The following is a 27,788-nucleotide window of genomic DNA, read 5'->3' as shown; positions in this document are numbered from 1 at the left end:
AGCTCCCGGGCCAACAAAGCGGCGGCGCGGCCGGGGAGCAGCGACCGCGCCCTCGCACCTCCGTCCCCGCCCTGCGGGACCCGGTCCCCTCCCCGCAGCCGCCACAAACCCAGGCCCAGCTCGGCGCCTTAGAAAAGCCCTAAGAAGTGTTTGCTTTCAGCATTTCCTTACCGCTTTAAAAAACTGTTTCCACAAAGCAGGGTTATGTATTCTTACAGAGACTATATAAATAGAAAGCACTCCTGGGAGCAAAAAAAAAAAAAAATTTGGCACTAGTTCCATTCAAAGCAACGATACAACATTTGTTAAGTCTTTCTCGAGTGCAGCCAGGCAGACATCCAAAGCGTGCAGTTACCCGTTTTTCACATTTCTCTAACACAAGCTCAGCTTACTGCCACTGAGCAAGCTGAGCAAAACAAGGTTTACAGGGACACAAACTATTTATGTGCTTTAGATCTCTGCAGATCATACACACACTATTAGTCACCACAGCTAAACAAATACTTGAAACCAGCCTCAATAAAGACACTTGGGCTTCATATATCTCTTTTTGGTTCATTGGTTTATTTACTTTTTTGCAAGAAACACTGATGAGCTAAAGTCAGATACTGGAACTGATTATGAACATGAAAAATAGCCGTTTTAACCACCAAGGAGAGAAACGGAAGAAAGGTCACTGCTGTAGTTTGCATTTGTTTCAATAGCAAATTGCAGACTAACTATATATACGTATATATACATATATTTACACGCACACTATTGAGTTTGAAGGTGGTGAAACAATGACCAATTTGCATGAGTGTAAGTACTCTATTGATGTAACATTCTAAACCAATACATAATCTTCCAGAACTTTCACAAATCCCAAATTTTATCCCATGAGGGCTGCATTGAAAAACAGAACTGGGTTTTTTAGACCTGCTAAGGTGTGGGTTTAGCAGCTACTTCCAGTAATGCCTGCCCTGCAGGAAGCTCTTTCCCTTTCACAATACATCACTTTTCAATATTTGCTAGTTTTACCGCTTTCCTGCCCTTGCTGTGATAACCTGCACAAACACTAACCCAAAACAGGCTCCCCCTCCACCACCACCCCTTTTCTCCTGCTGAACTTGCCCTGACTACCCATAAAGCCTTAAACTAACATACTGCCCAACTTCTGAGTCACAGCACTGCCATATTACCCGACTCATCTGCAGGACTGTCACCCTTTGTTTCAAGAGGGGCTCACAACTTTGTACTTTTTGGCTCAGACCAGTAATACAACCCCACTTACTGGCAGGAAATGGTTCTTACCTCTTTCCACAAGGCTTCCCTTCAACTGGTGAGCCTCTCGTGCTGTGCCCTGATACTGGAAATAGTGGGACTAGTTGAAGGATCTTGCTAGAGAGGTTATGCCAATAGAAGGTAGCAGGCTGAAACAGCAACTCAGTATTTTGCTTTTTTTACTTTCTCCTGACAGGAAGGTAAGTCTAAATGCTCTTGTTAAAAACAGATAAGAGCAACTGAATTAATTTTACATAAAACTAGCTGTTATAGTAGAGCAGAAAATACTGCTTAAAGAAAACAGTACTCAAAAGTATTGGTCAAGTTCATTTCAGTTAAGATTTGAAACATAGCTGGCTTCATTTTTTTTAGCTGTGTAACAAAATTTATATAGCTGCTCAATATTTTCAACTATCTGACAGCTGTTTAATCTGCCCTTTCTCTTGATATACAACAATTAATCCAATAGTAGCAAGATCCCTCTAACAATAGAGGGATTATTATGAGACGTTTTTCATGCCACATAGTCCTCACATACTTAATAGGACTGTACGTTATGAGAGATACAACTGCCAAAATGATATGACATTACCTACTATCAGCACTGTGTGTATCTGTGAAGGCAGAATGCCCAGAGATCATTAACACATCTCAACTGAACTGCAAATCTTCACATGCCTGATGAGCTGCATTACTGTCCAGTCCCAAGTAAAATATTCAGTCTCAACTGAGTATCTTAAAATGACAAAACTACGAACTAGTTAATATTTGTAATTTTGTATTTTTACCTTTACTATCAAACTCAGCTGATAGAAAATGTAAAATTGCATATACTTTCCAAACTGATGAAAACAACCTTGAGACAAATGAAATATAAGTAAAAAAGGGCAGCAGTAAAAGCTGTCATATTTTAAATAAAAGTTAGTATGAGTGAGGTTCTAAAATGGTCTTAATGCCCTTCTGTGTAGCAAAAACTGAGACAGCACAGCACCTGTAAAAGTGTATTTAAAGCTTATTTCAAATCCATTATCAATTAACAGGTACCACTTTTAGATATTATCACATTAAAGATTTCCTGGGAAGATAAAATCATTTTTTCTTGTAAAAGATAAGCAAAAGAGGCTTTGATCAGTAACCAAATTTCTTCAACATGTCTATTAGTCTGTTCAGTCTTCGGGCAACTTCATGTCATAAGCTGTAGCAAATGCTCCGATCACCAAAGTTACTCCATCCTGGGAGACTTTCAGACACCCCTGTTTGTTTCAGAGACTTACTCCCTACTTTGAACCTCTCCACAACAGAACTCCCAACTCTGCAGGCCATTTGAAAGGTTCAGCTGGTAAATATACCAAGGCCTTTTTGCATCCTTAATTTGTAGTGAAGTTTCTCTCCTGTAGATTTGAGGCTAGTGAAAAGAGAACATGTTAAATTCCTGCTTCAAATTAAACAGTGACAGTGATAAAATGGTTATCCAGAATGTGTCCTCTAGGACACTACCTGGAGCAAGAGGACTATATAATGTCTTGGGTATCTTCTGTCTCTTAGGTGTGCCATTGCCAGGGTGAAAACCACCACCACATAAAGGTGCAGTATCAGGCACATGGTGCTGAGTTACCTTCAGCAGAGTGATTTGAACAGAATCAGGTTTAAGTCCTGTCAGAGCTCTGTCTGGGAGCACTGCAACAGTGCCCGCTCAGCCCAGCAAAAACCTCCAGGCTATCAAGTGCACCTAAGTCAAGGAGCCTTCAACAAAAGGGCAATAGGTGGACATTATACCCAGGCAGATGTTGATGAAACTAAAATCCCTCAGTGAGAACAAAGTGTAGAATACCAGTGACTGAGGCACAAACTTCTGTCCAGAGTGCCGGACTGAAAGCCTTTCTGCCCAGCCTCGGAGAGAGAACCTTCTTGCTAATGAGCATTTTCTTTAGCAGTGACTTTGTGATGACAGAGAAAAATCACAAGCTGAATACAGGCGTTAAAGCAAAGCAATTGTTTAACATATCCTGTAACTGCAGGATCTTACCTTACAGCAGGAGGAGGAGTGGAGGAAATCTCGTCGAGGGACTTTATATTGGAATCTTGGCACTACAGCCTGGCACATTACTAGAAATCAGCAGACAGACTTGCTTCTGCACTTCATTTAAGGATTCACATTAAAGAAGGTTCAGGAGAATTGGAAAGATACCCAGAGGAAAAAAAAAATTGCCAAGATGTAGCACAGGTTGAAGGACAGAATGTAACAGAAGAACAAGAAAAATGGCACATTAAGATAAGGCTGACAAGTAAATGAGATGGAGTCTGAACACAGCTAGAGTAGATGCTCCAACTCAGGGTACATGATTGAAGGAAATGGTGTATGATTTGACCTTCTGTGTTTCAGCACAAGAAAAAGTGAATTATAGTTCTTCAGCCCTCTTTGAGTGATGTTAAATGTATAAACATTTCTTATCTCCAATGTGTGTGGAATACAAATCACCCACAGCTTGAACTTAATATTATTCTGAAATTAAAATGTTTAATCATTTTACATTTTGGAAGCTGATTTACACATAATCCTTAGAAAAGTACAGTAATTTAATATTAGTAATAAGAAAATATATAAGAATAATTAACTACACATTTCTCTAATTATAATTTATTTGCTTAAAAAATACAAAAGTAATCGATGGCGTCAAAAATAGACTTTTTACTCCCTTTTAGCTAATAATAATAGGATTTAAGAATGGCCTTGAAAATACTAATAGTACAGATTTTTACAAGTTAGATAGCATACCTGGAACTAGTTTTAATGTATCTGTGCTGGCCACACCAGATAAGATTGTGTTTGGTCTTTATAAAATTTTTAAAAATTGAGCTACAAGCTAGCTACAAAGTATCAGCTACAAAAATCCTGGATTTTTAAAATGTAGTGTTGAAAACCTACTTACTTTTGTATTTCATCTAAATCTAGTGCACAAAAAATGTGATCACAGCACTCAGCATCAACCAAAGGGTGGTAACAGGCTACTACCAAAAAAATGTCTTTGTACACAATTGAGTTCATCACAACCCAGCCCCAACAATCATTTTGTTTCCCAGCAATGCCTAGGGGAGTAAATGTGCCTTTTACCCTTCCTTGATGATTAACATACCGAAGATTTTAAAGATCCGAAGGGAGGCGAGTTGCTCAGCAGAAAACCCATCCCAGTTAAAACAGCCCATGTGCATTACATGGTAGGAGTTGAGCAGCTGGGCCACCCAAAGGAGGTCACTGAAGGGACACAAATGCTGCAGCTGGACCACAGCTGCCACAGGGACGATGGGAAGGTTCATTACAGTATGGTAAGTAATCCAGCAGCAGGGGGGTAACTGAAATACCACGCAACTTATAATACACCATCACAAATTTCAGTTATGGTTTTTTACTGTCCTGTTAATGTCAAGATGTTACAGAATATGAATTAAACTGTCTTAATTCTTCTAAAATTAAAATGCCAATTTCTACCAGTGTGGTGAGTGTTTCATTGCTTGTAGCCATGCATCCATAGCAGGTTTGTATTCCTCTGAATCCTTTTGGGGCTCAAACACTGCTTCTATTCGCCTTAGCTTCTTTAGTTGCTCTTTGTCAGTCCAAAATCCTATAAACAGAAAATTCGTTCTCCAGTTCAACTGCAAATATGTTCTTTTTGAGTTGTTTTAATCTATTTCCAAGAGATCCAAAGCAGAAACACAGTAAGAAATCATGACAGCCTTTCTTTACTCTACCAACAACTTTCTCAGAGGGAAGCATATTTTTAACATTGTGAAAATCCTTTCCAATAGGATCCACTTGTTTGGAATCCTGACAACAGTGCATCTGTTTAACTGGGACGGTTTCCAAGGAACAGCTCTGGTACACTGAAGTTCCCTTAGGTTTCATCCACAAAGCGCTTTTAGTTGCAGGTCCTTCTCAACAAAGAAGGACCACAGAAACCAATACTTAGCTGCTTTCCTACTGTCTTAAAAATTTGTATAAATGGCAAGAAACAGCTGGTGCTACAAATTCCTATTAATTTATGTTATTAAATCATTCTCGTCTGTCAAGGGTCTCAACTTTCTTACACTTTTACTTGCTGAATAAGTCTTACCCAAGCATATCATTTTTACCTTCATCTGTGAAGTATGTTATTTACATATCAAAGCACTTCAACAAAAACATGTTTTGTAGGTGCACATTAAGCAAAAGCATCAACAGTTTGTAGCTTTAAGTCTGGTTAACAATATGGAACAATTCTGTGTGAGTAGAGTTGTTTTTCCTGTCAATAATTTATTTCATACTTCCATTCCTGTGAAAGCCTCAAAGGATAAAGGCTGTGTTCACAGAGCACAGGACACAGCTTCAGTGGGAATGTCAGGGCTGCAGGTGAGCGCAGTGGCTCCCTGGCCACATGGTCCATCTCCAGCTAGCACCACTCAGGCAGCACCAGTATGGGAATGGACATGGGAGTGCCTTGGTCAAGGAACAGCAGGCAGAAAAGACAGGATTCACCTTTCTTCTCTAGTAATACATCCTTCTAATTGTACTGTACAGAGAAACATAAACACTCTTTACCATAGGTCCCCACAAAAATGGCTAAAGTTATCCTTTGGGGGGGATTTTACAATTATTTGAAGTTATGCCCTTTTTTTGTCTGATCTCTTTTCTATTGTATTTACAACACACATTATAAAGGGGGGAAAAAAGCCTTTTTAATGTCTACATACCTGAAGCAAGGCCTGCTAGAAAAGCTGCACCAAGACTAGACATGTCTGCATTTGCAGGTTTTTCTATTTTCTTATTAATTAAATCTGACGTCATCTGCATGACAAAACTATTATTACTGACACCTCCATCAGCTCTATAGGGAGAAGGGAAGAAGTAGTTAAAAAAAAATGTGTTAAGTGCTTATTGCCAACATTTCAGAAATCATGTTCAGAAAATACCAACTTTTGGTATTTCACACTTATGCATGAATCTTCTGTCACTCATGCACAAATGCATTTCCACTTTATGGGTAAATTTAGAGACCAGAACAAGGTGCCAAAAAAACCCCCAAACCACCAAAACCAAACCAAAACAACCCAAAACCACCTTTATAAACTGGGGTAGGAATGATAGACAGGGACAGACGACACTATCAAAAGCTCTGAAAGCTCTGTCTTTTAGAACTATACATCATCTTGGCTGAAATGTTAGGGTTTATAACAGAACCTTTACATAGTTACCACCACAATATGACAACAGTCAAAACCATTACACTAAATAAACCCTTTCAGGTGTTCTCAGGTCTGGAAAAATACCTTTTTCTTTACTACCAAATCTTTGTATTAGTTAGCTAAAATGCCTTCACAGTTGCTTCTTTTTAGGAGGAAATTCAGAATGACGCTTCCATCTGTCTGTTTTCCTAATCTGAGACCAACCTAATGGAGGAAACTAGAACTTATCAATGCTGTTCCTTAATCGTCTGAGATTTAAAAGTAATCACTCTTGCAAACAAAAATAACTATAACAAAAAGCAATCTTCGAAATGTCCTAGATAGGCTCATTATGTTCTTGTACTCCAATACCAGCCATGTGTGGAGCTGTTGCTCTATCAAATGTGGTGCAAAGAAGACATCTGCTGTTTATTGCTACAGAAAGTGTTGGGTAATAAAACTCATTAGTTACAGGACAGTCGACTAAAGCTGAGAGTTCTTTCTCTGGACTTTCCTTGACGGTGTTGAGACAAGCAAAGAGAAGTAATAGAAATCTAGAGGACTAATAAAAACAATGCCCAGAGACCAGGAAGGAACAAGGAATACAGGACAATGGCTAAAAAAGGAATAAATTAATTTAAGGAGTAAAAACAACAACAAAAAATCAAAAGTAATTGACAAATGCAGAAGATGTGAGGACATAAGAATGGTAGAGCAGCTTACATCCCTACTGAGAACCCCACTGAGCATGTCCCATTATGTTTTAACATTTAATCCACAAGCTGAATTGCTACTGATGCTAGTTAAGTAATACAGACACTATATAAAACTGCAATTTTATATCAATGAATAAAAAAGAACATGATCATATAAAGTTTACATTGCAATGTAAATGGAATCAGAATTCTAATGCTCCCTAAGCTGTATTTCCACACTTCCCATATTTTAAGAGTTTTTAAGAGTTTGCACTCTTAATGTGACTTTTCAAATCTTGGATGAAATTTTCTGTGTAAAAAAGTTTCCTAAGTAATCAAAGTTCTGATACTTTTCATCTTCTCCTCTTCATTAAACCCCTAACCCCAGCTGTTTCCATCACCTTTGCCTAGTCTTTCCATATACATGATGGAAAGCAGAAACTTTTACCTTCTCCCACTTTGTACTCTCACTTTTCTTCCACTGAGAGTCCGATTTCTGCCTGCATGCCTGCCAGTCTATTCTTCCTTTGCAGAGGCACAGGAGGGATGGGAACGCCTGCCTCTCCTCCTGACTGCAGTGTCATGCTGGCCTGTCTGCCCGAGGGAGGAACTTTGTTGCAGAGCTTTCTGAGCCTCAGAGGGCTGGAGCGTCTGACCAACTGGTGTGCTCAAGGAAAGTCTCTACCAAAATGTGAAATGTAGTCTTCCAGCAATGTTTAGTTCAGCTAAATTTTTCCCAAATGTCGCGAAAGCATATTCTAGGGAGTACAGTTACTGCACTGTATTTGATATGGCTCTTCAAAGATTAAAGCAAAACCAATGTCTTAACAATTGAACTGTAAAACTATTCTCCCTCTTTCCCTCACAAACAGAACCAGTTTTAACCAATGTTTTTAAAAAATAGTCTGTGAAAAACCTAGCACATAAAATGTCAGTATGAAAGAACGATGACAAAGGATAGAATGACCTTTGGGGTAGGCATAGCTGTATGCACTCTAGTGCTACCTGAAAACATGGATTCGCCTTCTTTTTAATTATTGTTTTAATAATTAGAGCAATTCATTACTCACCTGCTAACAATCACCAGTGCCAATAGCTGTGCATAGACTCTACTGCTGCTTAAGTTACATTAACATTTGACTTGGAAATCATCTACTTCTAAACAACAGAATTCTTACAGTACGATAAAATGCGTAATAAAGCTCACACCTATTTAAAATCAAACTCTCATACATGAAATTTAAAAGTTACAGGGAACTTACCGAATAGTTCGAAGAGGAATGTGCACCTTCTTCGCAATTATATCATAAAGCAGTTTGTTTCTTTAAAAAAATGTTTAGTTGAATTAAGCATTATATAGTCCACAAAGTGTTTTCAGTATCTACATAGAAAATAAATGCAAGGCAAGAAAAGCCTCAGTTCTGTCAGAACTTCTGAAATAGCTAAAAAGTTTCTAGAATGCATAAATAAAAAACCCAAGCCCACTGAAACTGGTCTTTGGTCTTTGTCTTCATTACAAAGGCACAAGTATGGCTATATCATGGTCCATTCTATGGCAAGTCACTGTAGAAGGTTCATTTTTCCCACTGAAAGTTACTGATAGGTTTCTAGGGATAGAATTGTTGATGTAACAAGTGGCTTAGAGTGAGGAAAGTAGGCCAACAGAGTGCTAATTGGAGTTTATCCAGCTGTTCAGTAAGGGGAATATCTAAAGGCTTTAAGTTTGACTTTTTCCTGAAGCCATTTCATTTAACGGGAGAAAATCTAAACACAAAGGATCTCTACTTGTTTCTAGTTATTTGTAAGCAGTATTTGAACGAGATGATATTCTTAACATCCCTTAACATCCTTTTCAAGAGACCCATGCGTCAGTTCAGGAATTACAGCGCAGAAAGAAGATGCATTAGAAACCATTTGCAGCAATTCAGAATGCCGCCCTCCTCCAGACATCCTTTTTGGGCTTCTTGCAGGAGATTTTTATGCCCAAAGCAAAGCTGTTGACTACATGGAAGGAACCACATCAGTGCTGTCTAACTGGCCACAGTGCAGCGTGAGCCAGGCTCAATCCATACTCAACTCCAATCTGAGGCATATGGGGGATTGGCAAGGCAGTGAGCTACTGATGTGGTATCAGCAGTGACCAGCAGTGGTATCTTTAGCCTTCACAGATCTGGAAGCTGCTGTCCATTCATATCTTTGAAGATGTTTAAGAGGCCTGTTACTTTGTTTTATAAAACACCAAAATTTCAAACTTTAAACAAAATCTAATATAAAACTTACAGCTTCAGGGATACTTTAAACACAGCTAGAGAGGACTACAGCTTCTGACAAAACTCTTGTCAGGAGAGCAAGGACAAACTTTAAACAGAAAACACTTTTAGAACATGCAGAAAACAACATAATTTAAGAATCTCTATATGGTTACTTAATGACAAAAACTCTGAACTAACAAATACACACAAGTTTATTTGCATAGTGTTAAAAAAAAAAAGGAAGCAGCTAAAATGCCTTTAAAACTCCTTTCCAGTGTAACAGTAGTGTTTTGTACAAACTGCGAAGTCCATGTATCCATTTAACACTGCTGATCTAAATAAAAGCAAACGTAAGAAAATATATGCCAGATAATTTAGCAAACAGTACCTGAAAGCTACAGATTCCAACATAGCTCGAACAAGATGGTTTCTGTTAGTGGAAGGTTTCAGACCCATGAAAGAGGCACATAAATATGGGTCACACCCAGAAACCTGGAGAAAAGATGTCACCATGAGTTCAGTGAATTGTATTTGAAGGCTTTTGAGAAAGAAATTAAAGAGTAAGAAAAAAATAACTTACAAAAATTACAGGCAGCATAGTGAAAGAAGAAAATCGAAAACAGCATGTAAGAGGTATATAGTGTTATTTTAGCTAACTCAGTGAACGGTTTAAATTGCTTCTTTCAACAGCAAGATGCTTAAGTGACTTCTTCCAAATCAGACGAACTAAAAAGACTAATCCACATAATTTCCCTTTAAAATACATTTAAAGTGTACACTAAGTGCCTAGGACAGCGCATACTGGTATTACTGATCTTATTGCTGTTCTCTAACAAGGTTTCACTCACGCCCCCTCCTGAACTACTGAAAGAAAGATGAATCGACTTTTAAAAGTAATACTGAAAAGGCCAATAATACTTTTTATTGGTGTATACAACAGCCTGTTATCAGTGACACTGAAGGAAACTGGGCTATCTGGAGAAGAAGTTTAATTCTTTTTTGCTTTGTTCCTTAGCATACAGAACTCAGACAAAGGTAAGGTTAAAGATGTTGAGTTTCTTCAGAAAAAAACACTAGTCCTGGGAATGATCAAACTGAGCATGGTAGACAAATGAAGATTTAAAAAAACTCAAACTTTTAGAAACACACTGAGAGATGAGCTGGTATACACTAAAACCAAATAGTTATTAAGACTTCTAAGATAAAAGTCTATTATACTGAGTTTGATCATTCCCAGGAGAAGTGCTTAAATGTTATCATTGCTTTTCGTAACACCAGGACTTGAAATCTTGCTAATACTTAAGTACTTTAAAATATTCTGATGAATTACAACCTACACCTTGAAACAAGTCAGAATAAAATGAATTATTTTAGAACAGTGCTTAGAACAGTTGTCTTGATGAAAGCTCTGCACTTCATAGCAGAGAAGCTGTGACATTGGTTTGTGTCTCTGCAGGCATTGCCTGTGTTACTGGAAACAAATAATTTCGTTTATCTGTCCTACACTAATTTTCCTATTTGGTAGGGTTTTTCTCAAGGGGAAGATGGCATTTAACCGTTCTGATATGATAACGGTCTTCACATAGCATGATGAGCAACAGACAATAACCACCACAGCAGTACAGAATAAATACTGTGATAAGATGTAAATTATTACCTTTAAAAGTGTAAAAATTAATTTTAATTGGGTTATTAATATATATTCTTGACTATATTATTAATAATAATTTTACCTGCAAACCTGGAATGAAACAAACACCTTGAGAATCAGCAATACTCTGTGCCATTTCTGCTGTTTCATCTATGTTGGTGAAAAGTCCTGTAAAAATACATAGGTGGTATGATGTTATTATTTCCTTCAATTTCTTCATCTTGTCTCACTAAGGGAAAAAAATCGTCAGACTACTCCTTTTGTAGTATTTTCAAACTACATGTTCCAAGGGAAACAATCACTTCTCTACTTCATGTCCATCAGCCACATTAATAATCCCTAACTCTTCAGATGAAGGATAAACTCAAAAGGATCCTCTCCTATCTGTTGTACTGTAGCCCTTTAATCTTCACATCCTGTATAAGGTCATTAGCTTTCCAAATAGACATAAATTGGAATTAAAAATGATAAAGGCATAAAACTTTAGATTCATAAAATATAACATATTTTTCCCCCCAAAGATGATGTTACTCTCAGCCCAACCACGAAACAACTACAGAGAAAGACCTTAACACCCATATTTTATCAGCACCCTTAGGATCTTTACAAGTGACACATAAGGTAATCACCTCTTATCACAATAATGCCTCTTGGATAGACACTGCTTTTATTCTCTGCCCAGCCAGTTGTCTCCTTTCATAACTCTACAGACATTCCTCTTTAGCTTGTTCTTCACCCACATACAACTCTTGTACTAACATCCACCTTCCACAGCTGTGACTAATAATGTCCTTATGTGGCCACATAACATGATTTTACAGAAGACTAGAGGTCTCCTGTACATGAGAACTATTGCTTTTTCTTGTCTAAAAAAGTGAATTCTCCTATTAAAGATAAATTAGGTTAATCTAGCTCAACTTACCTTTGAAAAACCCATCTTGGTAACTTATAAGGAGTTTCAATTTACCTTTGTAACCTTTATAAATTTGTGGGAGAACTATGGATTCTACTGTGCTCAGACTAATAAACCTAAATCACATTTTTTCCTTCTTGTTGTCTTTGCTGTTACTGAATTATACATACAGCACCTCTACGCCAGGACAGAAAATCAAAAATTAAGGAAGACTGACTTCATGTTGAAATTACACATACTACTCCTTCAAAATTCTTAGAAGTTATATGACTTCACTAAAAGAAGTCCCTAAACTAAGTCTGCCTTGCTGCAGAAATTACTATTTCCAAACTTTTACCACTATTATGTCTCCTCTTCATCCATGTTGAGCCTCACCGCTGTTATTGAGGCCATTAGCTTACCTTGTGTTTTGGCCCAATTCCTTCTGAAGAGCTAAAGTTTTTCCATTCTCTAAAGCTGATAAAAGTTTCTGAATTCTGCTTCTCACAATAATATTTTCAGAAAAAAAAGGCCTTACTTGTTACAGAGTTTAAAGCAGCTTGCCTTTTATTTGCCCCATTTCTAAAACTTCCCCCACTTTCTTTTTCTGTGGTAGCAACTGTAGGTCATGACCATTTTACTACTGACTAGCAAAAAATCCTTTATACTTCTGCATATACCAATGATATCCATTTTAAGTATAAGTAAGTTCCATATGGATAACTCTCCATTTTAATTATGGAATCTGAAGTAGCAAGCTTATATATGTAGCACTGACACTTGAGTCTGCAGCACTGACCTGTGTGTTGGTTGAACTGAGTCATTTCCTCCAAAGCCTAATGGCTTTTACTCTCTAGGCTTAGTCAAATTTTGGGCGATGAAGATGTGAGGACCAATCTGAGTCATACTTAACCCTCAGGGGCACATACCACAGCACATGTATGTACTTATGCATCTAAAGCTGACAGCTTCAAGAAATGTGGAATTTTGTGGTGAGCTACACATGAGGAAAACCTTTCCCAAACAATCCAAAGTTTGAGATGCTAATTGCTTTTTTCTCATCCTAGTAAAAATGTACTAAATTTCTGAGTAAGCCAAGAAAATTTCTAAGTCCTAATTAGAACACTGAGAACAGTTGTCCTATGAACAATCAGTGGGTTTGAACATCAACTACTATAGAGGTAGTATTTTCTTAGTCTGTCATTACACTGGAATGCAAAACCTTTCATTACAAAGTAGTAACAACAGCCAAAAGGCACATTACTTTCATGTGAAACAACATACTGTTGCTTGAAAAGTTCTTCATGTTATTTTCGTATAAATCAAACCTGTTATCAGTTCTGAGATGTATAGTTCAAGACCTCTCAAAAGCATTACAGCAAGTCCTTGTGGAATCAGGAGGTTTGTCACACTCAAGAGAAAGCAGGTGAGGAGTAAAATGTTTTAGGAAAATAAAAGCCTAGTTAGGCAGGAGGGTCTGAGGCAGAGACTGAAAAGGAGATGATTGTGCAAACCAAACTCCCTGCAGCAAACACACTCAGCAGAGCACCAACAAGGCTATGCATTCTGCTGTCCAAAGTATGTAGACTAGTTTCTTCAATTATTAATAATAACATCAAATCCAGTAACATAACTATGAACCCATAAAACAGCTTCTTAAGCAGTTACATATTTCACCCTCTATAAAATTAAAGAACTTACCTATATCCTGAGCCCATTTTATGGCAGTGCCAATGTCCGATATAGAACCTTCAGTTAAGTAAACAACTTCTTCCCCAATCTTCCAACCAATCAGTGGATATAAACCTTAATGATTTTCCATGAAACAAAACACTCAGTTAAATAAAATGTTTCCAGAAAAACATATACAAGAATTCCCCACAATAAATCAACCTAAAAAATAAATAGACTTTATTCAATTCCTTTGTAGAATTTAAGCTAAAAAAAGTCACTGATAGAGTTTAACTGTGTTTTTAAAACTTTAATGATGGGATTACAAGAGAATTGAGGAACAGGTTGTTAGACAAAAGTTAACCTAAAAGAATTGCAATCAAATTACAAAAAAAGCCACCTTTGAAGAGCTATCTGCGCCTGCTTTTGTTTTTTATATAAGAGATTGTGTGTACCTAAAAATTTATCAGTGTTTTTCTATTTGTTTTAAGTCCATCCAACTTTCCCCAAGGGTTTCTATAAAGTAAGAGTGTTTTTCCCCAAAATATAGAACATGAAGGCTTGACTTTCAGATGGGAAACACAAAACTGAAACAGACATATACACATAAAAAAAGCAACACAAACTTAGAGCACAGATCTTAGGCACAGAAGAGGATGAAAGTGATGTAATTTTTAATTCCCTTTTTAATATGCAATGCTTCCTCACATAGAAAGCAAAAAAGAAAACAAGTTTCCCCTGCAAATGGCTTTTCAGGTCACTAGATAAGAACCCAAGTAGTGGTCACTGCAACAACAACACCAGCCAAGCACAATAACTGCTGGAGTGAAGAATGCACCCGGACTTCATGGAACCCTGCTCAGGATTCAGAGATCATAGGTAATGCAACACAGGTAAATGAGTCCCAGTTTACCTTTACAAGGACCAGAAAAACATCAGAAGGATCTAGGGGTTCTCTCTGCTTTCTCAAAGTGACTTTGCTGATATGTATGTTTCTCACAGAATCATCTCGAGTTTGCTTGCCTGTGTCGAAATGAGTTGCATGGTAGTACCAGTGCAATTGCAGAAACTTGTGTTAGTGCTGGAGGCACTCTGGCTTACCGTACAAAACAATCAGCAGCACTGACTAAAGTCTGTGTGTTTGTCTCTTGAAAGGGGAATGTAATATACATAACTCCAGATCATCAGTGCAGGTGTCCCTTGAAATCTTTATTTTTTACCAAAGAAACAGCCACAAATTAAAAGGTCCAAAAAATTAATTGAGCCGAAGATCCTAAAGAAGAGCAGCTAATTAGAGACAAAGACATCCACCCATCATGTGGCCTTCCTGAAGATGCTCACACTAGAGTCTCCAGTAGTGTAACATAACTCTACCTCTATGGAATGGATCCGCATGACACTTGACCAGAGGTACTAAGAAACCTCAGACTACCAGAGGCATCTTTTAAATCTATTCAACATGATTCCATCATTGAATTGTGAGAAGTGCTACTATTGAAGGAACTACTTTATTTCTTTTTTTTTTAACTGTTATATGTAGGAGCTAAATGTAGACCAGAAACTAGAACAGCAGCTAATGAACATCTTGCACAAGGATGCTGTAGGGATTCATCTTGCAGTCTTAAATACATATGTCAACTTTAAAGATTGAACATACTACATTTCATGCCCAGGGCACTGGGAAAGCCAGGTAATTAACTTGTCGCACTAACCATACGCCACGACAGCCAAAGAACATAAGGAAAATAATTTTAACATAAGTAACAGCCTAAAGCAGTAGAAGTTTCACAGCACTGCCTTAGAAGATTTTAACTCCTATCAGTACACAGTAGCTAAATTGAAAAACCTTACAGCATGTTTTTGCTATTACATTTTAACAGACTACATATGTATGATTTCATAAGAAAAAATATCATCATAATAACATGATTTATTAGCATAAAAAAGCATTTGCATTCATAGGGAATTCAATGTCTATGCTATTCAGTTCTGACACGTCTTATATTTGCCAAGGTCGTTCAAGACTTGAGCTGGTAAAATTCTCTTTAGCACACTGCTGTCCTCGTTCCCAGCCCTGCCCCATTTTAAGCATTAGACTCCTGAAATTAGTAACTCTTTAAAAATACGACAGACAGAGAGAGACTGTGTAGGCAAACTTACTTCAGTATCATCTTCAGCGCTGTTCTCTTGACAAACAGCTAACTCTGACAAATTAACAAGCTTGACAGACCACAGATGTTCAGAAAGACAAAGTTTTAAACACTAGAAACACATTGGGAAACACATTTCTAGTATTTTAAAAAAACCTAATAACTTCTAATCCTGCATTGTTTCATTGCAGGTGCTTCAATGTGCAAGGGCTCAAGGGGAGGAACTTGCAGCGATCCACTGCAACATTTTGATGCGATGAGCCAGAGGACCAATCCCTTTTTTCTCCATTCCTGTACTGTGTAATACTGCTATGAAGAACAGGTGAAGGAAAAAACAAAACAGTAGGGATGCAGGCAACAGATATAATTACTAATGATGCTACTTAATGCTACTTAAGTTCTCTTCCTGAGAAGCTTACTTTAGGATAACCAAAATTTACATTGCTAATTAAAATTTTCCACAGTCTTTTCTCCTGAAGAACTCCCAAGCTGTTTTTCTACATGTATAGACAGAAGGAAAAGCACAGCCCTGTTTTATTCCTTTGTGTACCCTCAGCATTAACAGCTATCAAGGAACAGCTGAAAGAATAAAATCCTCTAAAACAGAAACTTCACTGTCTTACTTCTCCGTGATGCAAAGAGATGCTCTCCAGTATTCACATTCCAGAAACCACCTGTTCCCATTGTCAGTTTAACATCTCCTGGGCAAAAGCAGCATTCTCCAAACATAGCTGACTGCTGATCAGCTACCTGTCAATCCAACAAGAATAATAGGACAAGTTAGCTATTGACTACCAACCTGCAATTCTGTTGGGTTTGCAAGTATCATTGTAAACAGTTCAGAGTTCTGAATACAAGTAACCACTCAGGAACTGAGCATTCAGAGAGGACTCATATACAATTTCTTAAGTATCTGCAGGCCATTACAACAGTCAGACTTATCACTGGCATCAAATTACACCAGGTTTGGACACAACGTGAATGTCTGTAGTACTGCTTGCAACACTGCAAAATATTATGGAAACAAAAGAAGTATTTTGTGATTTAATATTTAACAAGGATAAATGGGTCATTTGCAATCCCAGGGAGCAGAACAGAGGAGCTTGGTCTGAATTCCACTTTCTCCAAATAGGAAGTTGAAGTCATGAGTCTTGCCTTTGTTTTTCCTTGATACTCCTCCTGTACCAAATTATTCCATGCTCCATTTTTCCACAATGATGATGGTTATTAAATGTATTTACTTATGTTTTTGCCTTGGTCAAACAGTAGATTTACTAGATTTAGTCCACAGATCTTTATAGAGAGAGAAATTCGTACTAGCTAGGGGACAGTTTTTTCATTTAGCTGAATTCAAGCAGATTTCGCTCTAAGTCATCACTTTGAGTTTTCTTATCCAAATTCTAACGACTGAGAAAAGAACATGTTACTTGTTATTTTTAGTGAAAAATAAGAAAGAGATAAAAGGCACCACAAGTGGATATATTAACAAATACTCTTACAGTTGTTCAGTCTTACTAAAGTCAAGCCAGAATGGACTCTTGCATAACTTTATACAGAACACCTGATTTTAAGCTAGACATCGGCATTACCAGAGCTTAAGAGTCCTACATTCAGTACTTAATCATTTGGTCACACAACCTTAATGAACCTCAACCTGTAGAAATCCCATCTTGTTATTTTCTCCTCCTTCCCTCTAAGGTTGCAAACCGGGTTTTTGGAGAAAAATTCAACAATCAATTCTACTGTAGTTAAGTCACAAAGAATGAATAGAGAATACTTATGAAACAAGCAAGTACTAAAGCAAAGCCAGATAAAGAGAGTATAAACACACAGATTTAAGAAAATACTCTCACTCACCACTGCCATTATTGGAATAGGTACCCCAAATATTTCAGAGTCAGTTGATCCAAAGTTGAAGCTTAAAACAAATCACAACATTAAAATGACCTTTTTGTTAAAATGAAGTCTAGGTACATACAGCCTGGGTCTGGATCACACATAAAAGGTAATGCTACTGATTTATCTTAAAGCAAACATTAGAACTATCACTTTAAGAAATATAGTAAAAAAGTTTTGGACTTTATAGACTTTTATATACAGTATAACAGTACATAATTTTTTTTTTGTGTACCTGTGTATTATTTGGCCTGTGCAGAGTATTTAGTATTTATTATCATAATTAATTTAGCAATTAATTTAACAGTTATTGTATTCTTTTAATTATGCCTTCATAGTTACCTTGTGTCTTTCACTGGTGGATAAATAGACATTGGAATAGAAAGCAGATTACACAAAGTGGGATTCCAACATTTCTGAAATGAAACGGGAAAAAGCAAAAACATCAGCAACCCTCTGAGAAGCACAATAAATAGCAACAATATTTTCTGGGAACAGCACATACCATAAAGGGTTCAAAAATGCCTGTAGAACTGGCATTTGAGTAATCTGTAGCATACACCGAACCTACCATGAAAAGAAACAGAACCAAGTAAGATTGTTAGACATCCAAATACTTAAAGAGTTTTCTCTAAACATCTCATTGGCCCTCATGAAATATAAACCAAGTGCGTGTATGAGCAAAATCACAATGATACAATGAGCACAGAGACTCTACCTGCTGCTCACTAAAACATGCACACATTAATTACCTTATTTCCCCTCATGAACCTGTCTAGAACAGCCAACAGTACCACACCAACTGCATCACTCTCAATCATAATCTGACTCCTCAGGCATTAATCCTCAGGATAGAAACTTATAATTCTTCCACATTTATAACAATTCTTTGTTCTTTTGTTTTACAGGTACTTTTCGTCAATCAACACTAATTAGCTCTGTTAGTCCTCTTTAAATCTTATACTCTCAGAAAGCTGATTACACTGAATAAGTATTTCCTTTCCAGGCAGGCCCAAAGAATAATGAATTCAGAAGTTCTTTCCGTAACAATAAATACATCACAATTTTTCTTGAATATACAAAAGCACAAATTCCAAAAAAGCATCTGAATTCTAGGATATATAAATGACAAGTCATGAACATAATTTCTTAGATTCCGGTGTGTTTTATTGATATTTAAGAGTAACTGTAATGTTCACCTTTAGTCAATCTATACAGTAACCATGTGTCAACTGTTCCAAAGCAGCAGTTGTTTTTTTTGGCAGCTTCTTCAGCCTGGGAAAAAAATATACATGCAAAAAAAAAGTATTTACAACTGGGTACAATAAGAGAAGCATACTTACTGATTCCTTTTATAATTTTCTTCATGGTTAATAAGAATGTCCTCAGAAAATAAGTCCCTGATTGTAAACTTTTCTTCTAAAAAGGCCAAGTTGGCTATGTAACTAATATTATCCTACAAGTTCATGCTCCTAACAGAAAATAAGAACACTTTCTTACAGCTGTTACTAAGGAAAGAAAAGTAATTAGTCTTCTACTGTAGGGGCATCATAGCCTTATGAAAAGAAACTTACAGTCACAATTATAACAGTGGTGAAAGAGTGGTGGATAAAGAAAACAAGGTCCTGCATGGTGAGTATTAGAGCAATGAATATAGCAACAAACAGCTCAGGGCTCGTTAGTGCTCTAGATTAATCCAGCACAACTTATTCTGCATGCATTTTCCAATTCACAAAAATGCAAAATGAACTGTACAGTATGGTATTATTTGTGAAACTGCAGGACACTAGAATTAATGCAGAGTGGAAAGATAAGAAGGCCCATTGAAAATAAATAAAATTGTCATGCAAAACTAGAGTGCAAAAAGCTTTAAAACGAAGTACAATCACTAACTGTATAAATGTATCAAGTGAAGTAAGATGATTTTATTATGTTGCTTATGTATGAAGAAAGCTTTTTACTACTGCACATTTCCAGAATGAGAGAAAAATGTTGTATGAATATAAGTCACCACTTAGTTAGACAGGCTTTGAACATTAACACAGATAAAATTCTTTCTGGTCCTTCTCAGAAGAACAAGCAAGACAAAACTGAAGCAATTACAGCCAATAGTCACAGAATCATAGAATGGCCTGGACTGGAAGGGATCTTAAAGAGTTACAACTCCACTGCCACAAGCAGGGACACCTTCCACTAAACCAGGTCACTCAGAGCCCCATCCAGCCTGGCCCTGAACACTCCCAAGTCACAAGCCACTATTATGACTTAAGAAACCTATTGTTTTTCCCTTTACAGCTTACCTCATGTATGTTTTTAAAAACCCATGACAACTTCATAGAAGTTTGATGTGTTGAAAAAGTAAGAAAACTGGGTGCCAAATATCGATCATTCCCAGTCAAGAAATGAAGCACTGTAAAAATAATATGGATTACCTGTTTCAAAAGAAAACAGTTACTTAATTTTTAATCTTGCCCTTTAAAGGTTACTTATCAATTATCTTTAAAGGATGACAACACAGATGAAAGTGGCTGACATAAGATTCAGATTATGTAAGGATCTTCATATCAACAGACAGCCTTCCTGCAACACACCACATGAAAGAGCAGCTGCTCTAACCAAGGCTGCTTTAGCAAGTTCTGCTGGAGCACTGACAGACACTGCTCTGCACTTCCAACACTGGTCACCTCTATGAGCACAATGCATGATGTGGCTGACAGCATTACATACCATTATTCCAGTGGAAATTCTCCTGCAGCTGACAGGCTCAATCATGATTTAGTAGATTTACCAAAATTTAATCATTAATTGAGTTTTCACAAAAGAAACCCAAGAATTTAATTTCTATTGTGACTGTATTGGTTAGTTTCCACTTAGAGGAAAAGTAACTTTTGTTTTTGCACTTACAGAAAATCTTTCTCTTCTAAAGGCATGAAGCACAAGCCAGAAGCAGCATAAAATGTACCTCCTATAGATAATCCGAGCAAAGGGTTCATGAAAAAACAAGCCAAGAAACAAAAAGCCCTATCCACAAAAACCCAGACCTACCTACATCCAAAATCTATGCTGTAGCAGTGTTAACATGCAACATTTTTATTTAACAGACTAAAAAGTAACGAAATGAGCATCAGACCTACCAGTATCTCTTCCCATAATAATTACTTTAGGCTACCAGTACCGCACTTTTTTCTTGGAACTATCTTCCATGCTAATATTGTTCAGTTAAATGTTTTTAGGACACAGCACATCACATCACCATGTGAACAGGACACTTGAAGTATTCCATATATTGCCCTTACTTGTCATAAAAGTTAAACAGCTCTAATATATCCAAGCGGTATCTAGATTAGCACAGTTTTACCTTCAGCAGAAGGGACTTATTCCAGGAATTCACAAGTTCAGCACTTCTTAAGTCTTGCCAACTTATGAAATTATGAAAGGGTTTCCCTGTCCTCCTGAAAAACAGTATTTGAACGTTTAAAGCTAGAGAACACAGACTGCCCAAAACATTCAACATCATTCACTATTTCCAGTCAGGACAATAAACACTAGGTCAGTTCCTATAATAACTGCATATCCTCCTGGTGGATCTGAGGAATTAGTAAATCAGCCCACAGACATTTGAAGTGTCAGATTTTCAGCAGAATTTAAAAATACATATGTATTCATCTCTTCCAACGTACAAAGAACAAAAAGACCACACGCTCACAAATAGTTCTGAACTGCTCTAAGGTGTTGCTGTGCAAACACAAGAGAACATGAGTGACTTGACATTTTTTACTTTTGAGTTCAACATTTCTACAGCCTGCTTCCATCCAGTCTCTGAATACAAATGAATACAAATTCATTTTAAAGAACACATGACATACATACTTGTGCCATGTAATGAAAGTTCCTCTCTGTGTGGAGATACCAAGACCAGCAATTTGCCTCATGTGGAGTCCTGCAGCTAAAAACCAAAAATAAATGACAATCACAAAAAAAAGTGTTTATTTGGAGAAGCAAACAAAATACAACTATAAAACCTACGGAATACTTGGGAAAATAACAGTTTATGAGAATATAAATGTCTACAAATTGTCCAGCTAAGTGTTTAGAACAGTGAAATGTTAGAGAGCTCTGAGTCAGACAACTGATTCCAAAGCAGATGAAAAAACCTATGAATTTTCCAAAAGCAGTTGTGGCACACTGACCCTTTCCACCCTCTGAAAGGCCTGTTGATACTTTACATGAGCAATCCCAGAGACAGGCAGGCAGATTACATATGCCCACATAATCAATTAAAATGTGTATTTCACAGAGATGAATGTGAATGAAAGCACCAACAAAAGTACCTTTACAGAAGAATTTCTATAAAGAAACAAACTAGATTGATCCTGCAGGCAGTAAATAGATTAATGGGAATATGCCACGACTTTTTACATCACCTTGATAATGACATGTCTCACCTTAAATATTTCTTAAGCAATGTTTCAAAATTCCTAAGAACGAATTTGCTTAAACCAGGTACGACTCAATGCAACAAAATATACTTTAAAGTCGGAAGTACAAAAATGTACATTTGGGTATACACCAATTTTGCTATTAAACCTTACCTTCAAATAACCGTTACAGAACATTTTTTCTAATATAACTGTAAATAATTAAATATATCTACAGCTATTTTCAAAGCAACTCTGGGCAGCTTGCTAAGTACCTCCAGCCATACTTATAGAAGCAAAATTACGTGAAGAAAATATACATTAAAAGTTTCCACTCAAATGACAACCGACCCTGTCGTAAGTACTGTTACTCTGAAGGGCTCTCAATCCAGCTATCTGAACCAATCACAGGTTAAGTATGTCTTGCTCATATGTGTTCTCATGTTATCTTTCATGTGCAAAGCTGCTCATTTGTGTGAACATGTCCTGCAGACTCTACACCCAGCACCCTCTCAGTGACAACTACAGAAGGAGTTTCACAGAGGAAGGGCACATCCTGTGCTGCCCAACTCTACATGTGCTTGTGCACCTCCCCTTACACTGGGTCCTTGCATTCCCGCCAGCAGTGCTATCAATTCCTCAATCAGCTGAAAATTAAACCAGTGCTTTCACAAGGTAACCTGCTCCACCTGCCTGTACAAGTGCTGCTGGTAGTGGGAGTGTACAGGAGGAGGACCTGGGAGTGGGTGGCCTGAGAATAGCACTATTTATTTTTCAGGCAAAGCTATACAAGTACTTCCATAGCTCACGAAGGACTACTGGCATGTGTTACTCCTTCCCATCTCCACAACCTGCACAGTCCCACCACTTTCCCTGTGTCAGCTATCATACTCTCCAGACATACACATAAGTGGAGCTAACTTCCATTACAGACGAAAACAAACCTAAAGACAAACATGGATATTTTTCAGTTAAGCTGTCTTTTGGATGGAGTGCTACAGTAAGAGAGTTGTCACCAGAAGTTTCCACCTTTAGGTAGTACTGACTACAGCAGCTCATCCACACATGCATGGAATCACATGTTTAGCTCCGCAAGCCCTGCAAACCCAAGTGTCACTATGTTCCTTCTGTTTCCAGTCATCCCTGCCCCTGGTACCACACCCTCTCTTGCGTCAGCACAAACATCGGTGCAGCTCTGCTGGCATAAACAACCGGACAGTGATTCCACTCAGGAAGCTGCCCTAGACTAGAAACGACTCTGTAAAAAGGAGGGTGGCACTGCTTCTTTTGACAGCACTGTGAGTTATGCTCACACACCCACTTAAAAATGACTTGCTGACAATGTGTGCAGCTTGGCCACAAGGAAATCTTCCCCTTTTAAAACTAGATGAAAAGTCTTGCTTCCTGATTTGTCCCACAGAATAGAAATGAAGGAAGATAGTAAGGTCTTTGAGGGTTGAGGGGCATTGCTGTTCTTGTGACCAAACAGCTGTGGCTGCGGACAAAACAAACCAAGAGCCCAAAATAATCACCTTCAGCTTACACCTGGTAATGTTTACTTTCCCTGTTCCCTTAGGCAGCCTTCCGAAGGAGCAGTTTTGCCATGAGCCATGTTTGAAGGCAGAGCAATACTTGGAGACCAAGCAAGAGGGGCTGAATAGGAGGAACTGAACGAATTGAATGAAAGAGTGCGATGTACACACACAGGAAAAGGAGGCTGGAGCACTGTGGGCAGGTGAACTGGGGTCCAGCTGACAGGTTCACAGCATCAACATGGCACAGAAGGTGATACAGGATGGATGGCAGAACACTGGAGCTGGATTAATGTGACAGCTATGAGAGTTGTAGAGAGTAAGAGCTAGGTTAGAGCAGCATCCAGAAAAGGGGGGAAAAAAAACCCATCAGAGGTTTGGCAGAAAAGGGAGTTGTATGTATTCAGCGCACTGAGTACCAGGAATTTTTATGCTAAAGTACAAATAGAAAAGAACAGTAATACAGGAATAGGACAGTAAGAACTGCGCATAGTTTGAATGGGAAAAGCAGGAATATCAGGTTGCAATTGAGTGAGCACAGCTCTGCAGCATCCTGAATTCATTCTCTCACACACTCGCACTTGCACATACAAAGTGGTGGTGGAACAATGGGGCACTGGAAGGGGAACAAGCCTACTCTCTGTTCCTGCACAGAGGCATCTGGAGGAACAGACACTGGGGAAGGACGCATATACAAAAAGCTGGAGCAACAAAGTGCTGGCACTGATGCGTAAATCAAGTATTCACATTGCTTCTGCTTCTACTTCAATCCTAATCTGGTCCCAGTGAAAGGAGAAAGGTAACTGAAGTGCGCTATCTTACATAATGATTGAATAGGCCTTAAAGCATGTTGCAGACCTGTGCCCAGTGACGATTTTCAGTACTACCTAAAAATATTATCCAAGTAATTAATTTTACTTATTTTGATAAATAAATAATTTCTTGAAGTTTAACCCCTTACCTTGTACAGCCTCTTTGATTACACCAATAAATTGACTCCATAGCACTTCAGGATCTAATTCAACCCATCCAGGACGAGGATAAAGTGATTCCACCTGTTCAGGAAACACAAATAGCATTATCATGATCCCTAGTTCACAGAAACCAGCAAATACATTTGGGTTAATCTGATTTTTTCTTAATTTTGTGAATCTCCTGCAAGAGAAGAAACAACAGTGTAACTTTTAAAACATTGTTAAACATGGGTGTGTAATCTCTAGAAGACCTCCTCTGCTCAAACCCCTTGAAATACAGAAGTCCAAACCCCTTGGAATAAAGGAGCCTGTAAAACCCCTTTCAGAGCTGAAAACAGAAAAGCAGGTGTGTCAGAAAGCTGTTTCTGCTGCACTGCTGAACTCAGACGTTGATGCCCCTGAGTTTCTCAGTGGCAGCACAGCAGGCCAGGAATCACCTGTCAGACGAGATTCCAGCAACAGGGAGGGTCAGCTCCACTGAGAGCAGCCCCTTCCATTTCCAAAATCCATCATATTTCTAACAATTCTCCTCGCTGCAAGCTTTTCATTGCAATAGGTAACAGTAAAAAAAGTTAATTGTGGAGATTGCCCTGATCCTAAAATCTCGAGTCGTACAAACCTAAAGCAGCCTGAAATTAACGTTCCAAAATTGGCTCTTTTTCACACGGCGCTGTTACAAGATGGGACGCGAGTAAACACAAGTCCTAAGCGAATCTCAGCTATGCCCTACTAGCAAACGTGTTTTTGTTCAGAGAGGGATTAGTCGGTAAGCGACCGAAGCGAAGGTAACCGGGAAAGGTGGAAGAGAGTGAGTACCGAAGCAACGGGTGAGTGCCACGGCGGTCCCGCGCGGGTCGGGGGCTGCGGGCTCCCTTTCACCCCTCGGGAGGGGAAGACGCTCCTGTCAGGGGACGCCCGCGCACCGGGACCAGCCGAGCTGGGTGAGCGCCTGCGAACGCCTGCCACGCCGATCCCCGACCGGGGCCCCCAGGCACCGCTCGCGGCAGACCGAACACATTCGGCCCCGCCCGGCTCCCGAGGCAGGTGCCGCCCCCGGCTGCTCTCGCCGCTCGGCCGGGCTACGGGCCGGGAGCGCGCCCTACAACCCGGCCGCACTCACCTCCCTGCAGTTGAAGCCCCTGACGGCGGCCGCCCGGTCGTAGACGTGGCACTTCACCACCGTGCTACCCACGTCCACCCCCAGTACGTACCGCGCCGGGGCGGCCCCGCTGTCGGGCTGCCCGCACGGCATCGCCCGGTGCGGCCCGGCACGGAGCGCGGAGTGAGGGCGGCCGAGCGGCCGCGCCCGCCACAGCCCGCCGGGGGCGGGCGCTCCTTCGGCCTATGGGCGCGGGCAGCAAGCGGGGCCGCCGCGCGGGCAGGTGGCGGCCGCCGGGGGCGGCCAAGGCAGGCCGCGGCCTGGCGCCAGCGCGGGCGGTGCGGCTCCGCTTGCCGCGCCCTCACCCGGGAGGGGCGGTCGGGGCCTCGACCCCGGGATCCCACGGACAGAGCAAGAACACGAAAGCAAAGCTCCGTGTTTCGTCTATGCAGTCTCAACACAAATCTACCACATGAACGAAAAAAAGGCTTTTAGTGAAACACCAAATGTTAAGGGCTTTTCTAAAAGGCTGAATTCAGCGAGCGCCACTGGGAGAGATGCCCACGGTGCGATGCTGATCCCCCGTGATCAGACCGCCTGACCTCAACTCCTCCTTACAGTAAACGTAAATCTTTGCCCGGGATTTGTCACTGAAGGCACTGAGCATCAACGGACACATTACACATAGTTACACAAAGTCATGAGCTGCAGCAATTCTCTCGTGCCTTCACAGAGCGAACGGCATCTAAAATTACTGTTGAAACAGAGTTAGTGACACAAATGTTCCCGTATTACCCTTAGATGGGGTAGTAATTTTTAAACAGAAACAACCAGAAACATTCACAGTAAACCAATAAAATTCGGAATGCTCAACCCCAAACTAGTACCAGTAGAATTTAGTTTTAACCCAAACTTCATCAGAAGAATTAGTCAATTAGTTTTAACTCATTTAGAGCAGAAAAAGCAAAAGCAGAAACATTGAAAATATTTCCCCCTTGCACTTCTGGTTTGGCCTCTCTTATAAAAAACTGCATTATGAACAACAAAACAGTATTTTGTGAGATAAGTCTGACATTACTGGATCTTTAAACCAGGAATACTATCGACAGTTAAAGCCACATTAAGAAGAGGCTTCTCACCTCACACGGGCAGTCACAGAGGTCACTGGGACAAAGGTATGGATCACAGAGAAGTGAAAGCACATGAAAGAGAAAGCCAAGAAACGACTGCTTTACCTCTCCTCCCGAAGGAACAACACATTAAAAAGTCACAACTTCTTTGACTTTTTATTCTCTTTGACTATTTCTTGACATCCAGCTAATAGATGTATGTCAGAGAAAGGTACCAAGTACTTCAGTATCTGATTAAGAGTACTTTCCTTTGAACTAATTTAATTTATCAAAGCTAAGAGCATAATAATAATTACTTAAAATCTCTGATGAAAGCTCCCTCAATAAGATTCAACATGTGTAACTGGTATAAAAGGCTAAAACCACTCCAAACATTCAAAAATTAAGAACCCTTGAGAAAAAATGCATCTAGATATCCTTTGTGTTTGTACAGTATCAGTACAAGTGGGGCCTGTCTCACTGCAAGATTAAGCAAAACTTCAAAAACAAAATGGATGCAGGTTACTTTTTTCTTTTACAAGCTCTTAATGTAACAAATACATAACCTTCTGATTGCATAGAAGTGACCATGTAAAGTTGATTTCTTCTTGCAGATCTTGAATTCTGTTTAATATGTTAAGAAAGAACTTAATTTGTGGAAAAAGATAACCCAAACCAACTTGCAGAGCTTCAATGCATATGTAATCTTAGTTATCAAGAGCATGTATTAAAATTGCTTAATTTATGAAAAGCTTATGAAACACAAATTTTATATTGTTGTTCTGTTTGTAATGTCATAAAAGTAATGCAATAAAATAAAGGAGGCAATGGGCTTTGAGATGTGCATAGCATGTCCATATGTGACTTCTTTGGCATTAGTTTATATTGTTTTGTCATAAATAATGTCATTCCCACACAGGCACTCTCTGTTTATTCAAAACATCTGTCACCCTCAGAGAAAAATCTTATTGCCAATATGCATAAAAGCCC

General features: G+C 38.9%; 2 protein-coding genes across 2 annotated transcripts in view; both read right to left on the bottom strand.

The window, feature by feature from the left end:
* Window positions 1–541: 541 nt before the first annotated feature.
* On the bottom strand, window positions 542–25,888 carry GK5 (glycerol kinase 5). Its single transcript, XM_039557330.1, has 16 exons — window positions 25,711–25,888; window positions 24,578–24,671; window positions 21,537–21,612; window positions 21,025–21,118; window positions 19,967–20,098; window positions 18,866–18,941; window positions 18,172–18,233; window positions 18,009–18,082; window positions 17,628–17,688; window positions 16,394–16,520; window positions 13,651–13,755; window positions 11,140–11,225; window positions 9,795–9,898; window positions 8,417–8,476; window positions 5,989–6,122; window positions 542–4,883 (listed from the first exon to the last, which is right to left on the bottom strand). The coding sequence occupies exons 1-16, from the start codon at window positions 25,840–25,842 to the stop codon at window positions 4,747–4,749; spliced, it is 1,554 nt and encodes a 517-aa protein (XP_039413264.1). The 5' UTR covers window positions 25,843–25,888; the 3' UTR covers window positions 542–4,746.
* XRN1 (5'-3' exoribonuclease 1) overlaps window positions 24,596–27,788 on the bottom strand; it is a 42,008-nt gene continuing 38,815 nt past the window's right edge. Inside the window, exon 45 of the transcript XR_005602699.1 lies at window positions 24,596–24,671. The gene's annotated coding sequence lies outside the window, so the exon portion shown is untranslated. The remainder of the gene's footprint in view (window positions 24,672–27,788) is intronic.

This window comes from Corvus cornix, chromosome 9 (genome assembly GCF_000738735.6).
Source record: "Corvus cornix cornix isolate S_Up_H32 chromosome 9, ASM73873v5, whole genome shotgun sequence".
Classification (NCBI taxonomy): domain Eukaryota; kingdom Metazoa; phylum Chordata; class Aves; order Passeriformes; family Corvidae; genus Corvus; species Corvus cornix.
Note: the sequence above shows the minus strand (reverse complement) of the source record. Positions and strands in the feature narration are given on the sequence as shown.

Excerpts from the sequence above, each read along its gene's own strand:
- GK5 (XM_039557330.1), bottom strand. The coding sequence starts at position 25,842 with ATGCCGTGCGGGCAGCCCGACAGCGGGGCCGCCCCGGCGCGGTACGTA. Across the intron at positions 18,942-19,966 it reads TTTTTAAAAACATACATGAG|GCTGAAGAAGCTGCCAAAAA; the intron begins GTAAGCTGTAAA and ends TTTTTTTCCCAG. Across the intron at positions 18,234-18,865 it reads ACTGTATAGATTGACTAAAG|GTTCGGTGTATGCTACAGAT; the intron begins GTGAACATTACA and ends TTTTCATGGTAG.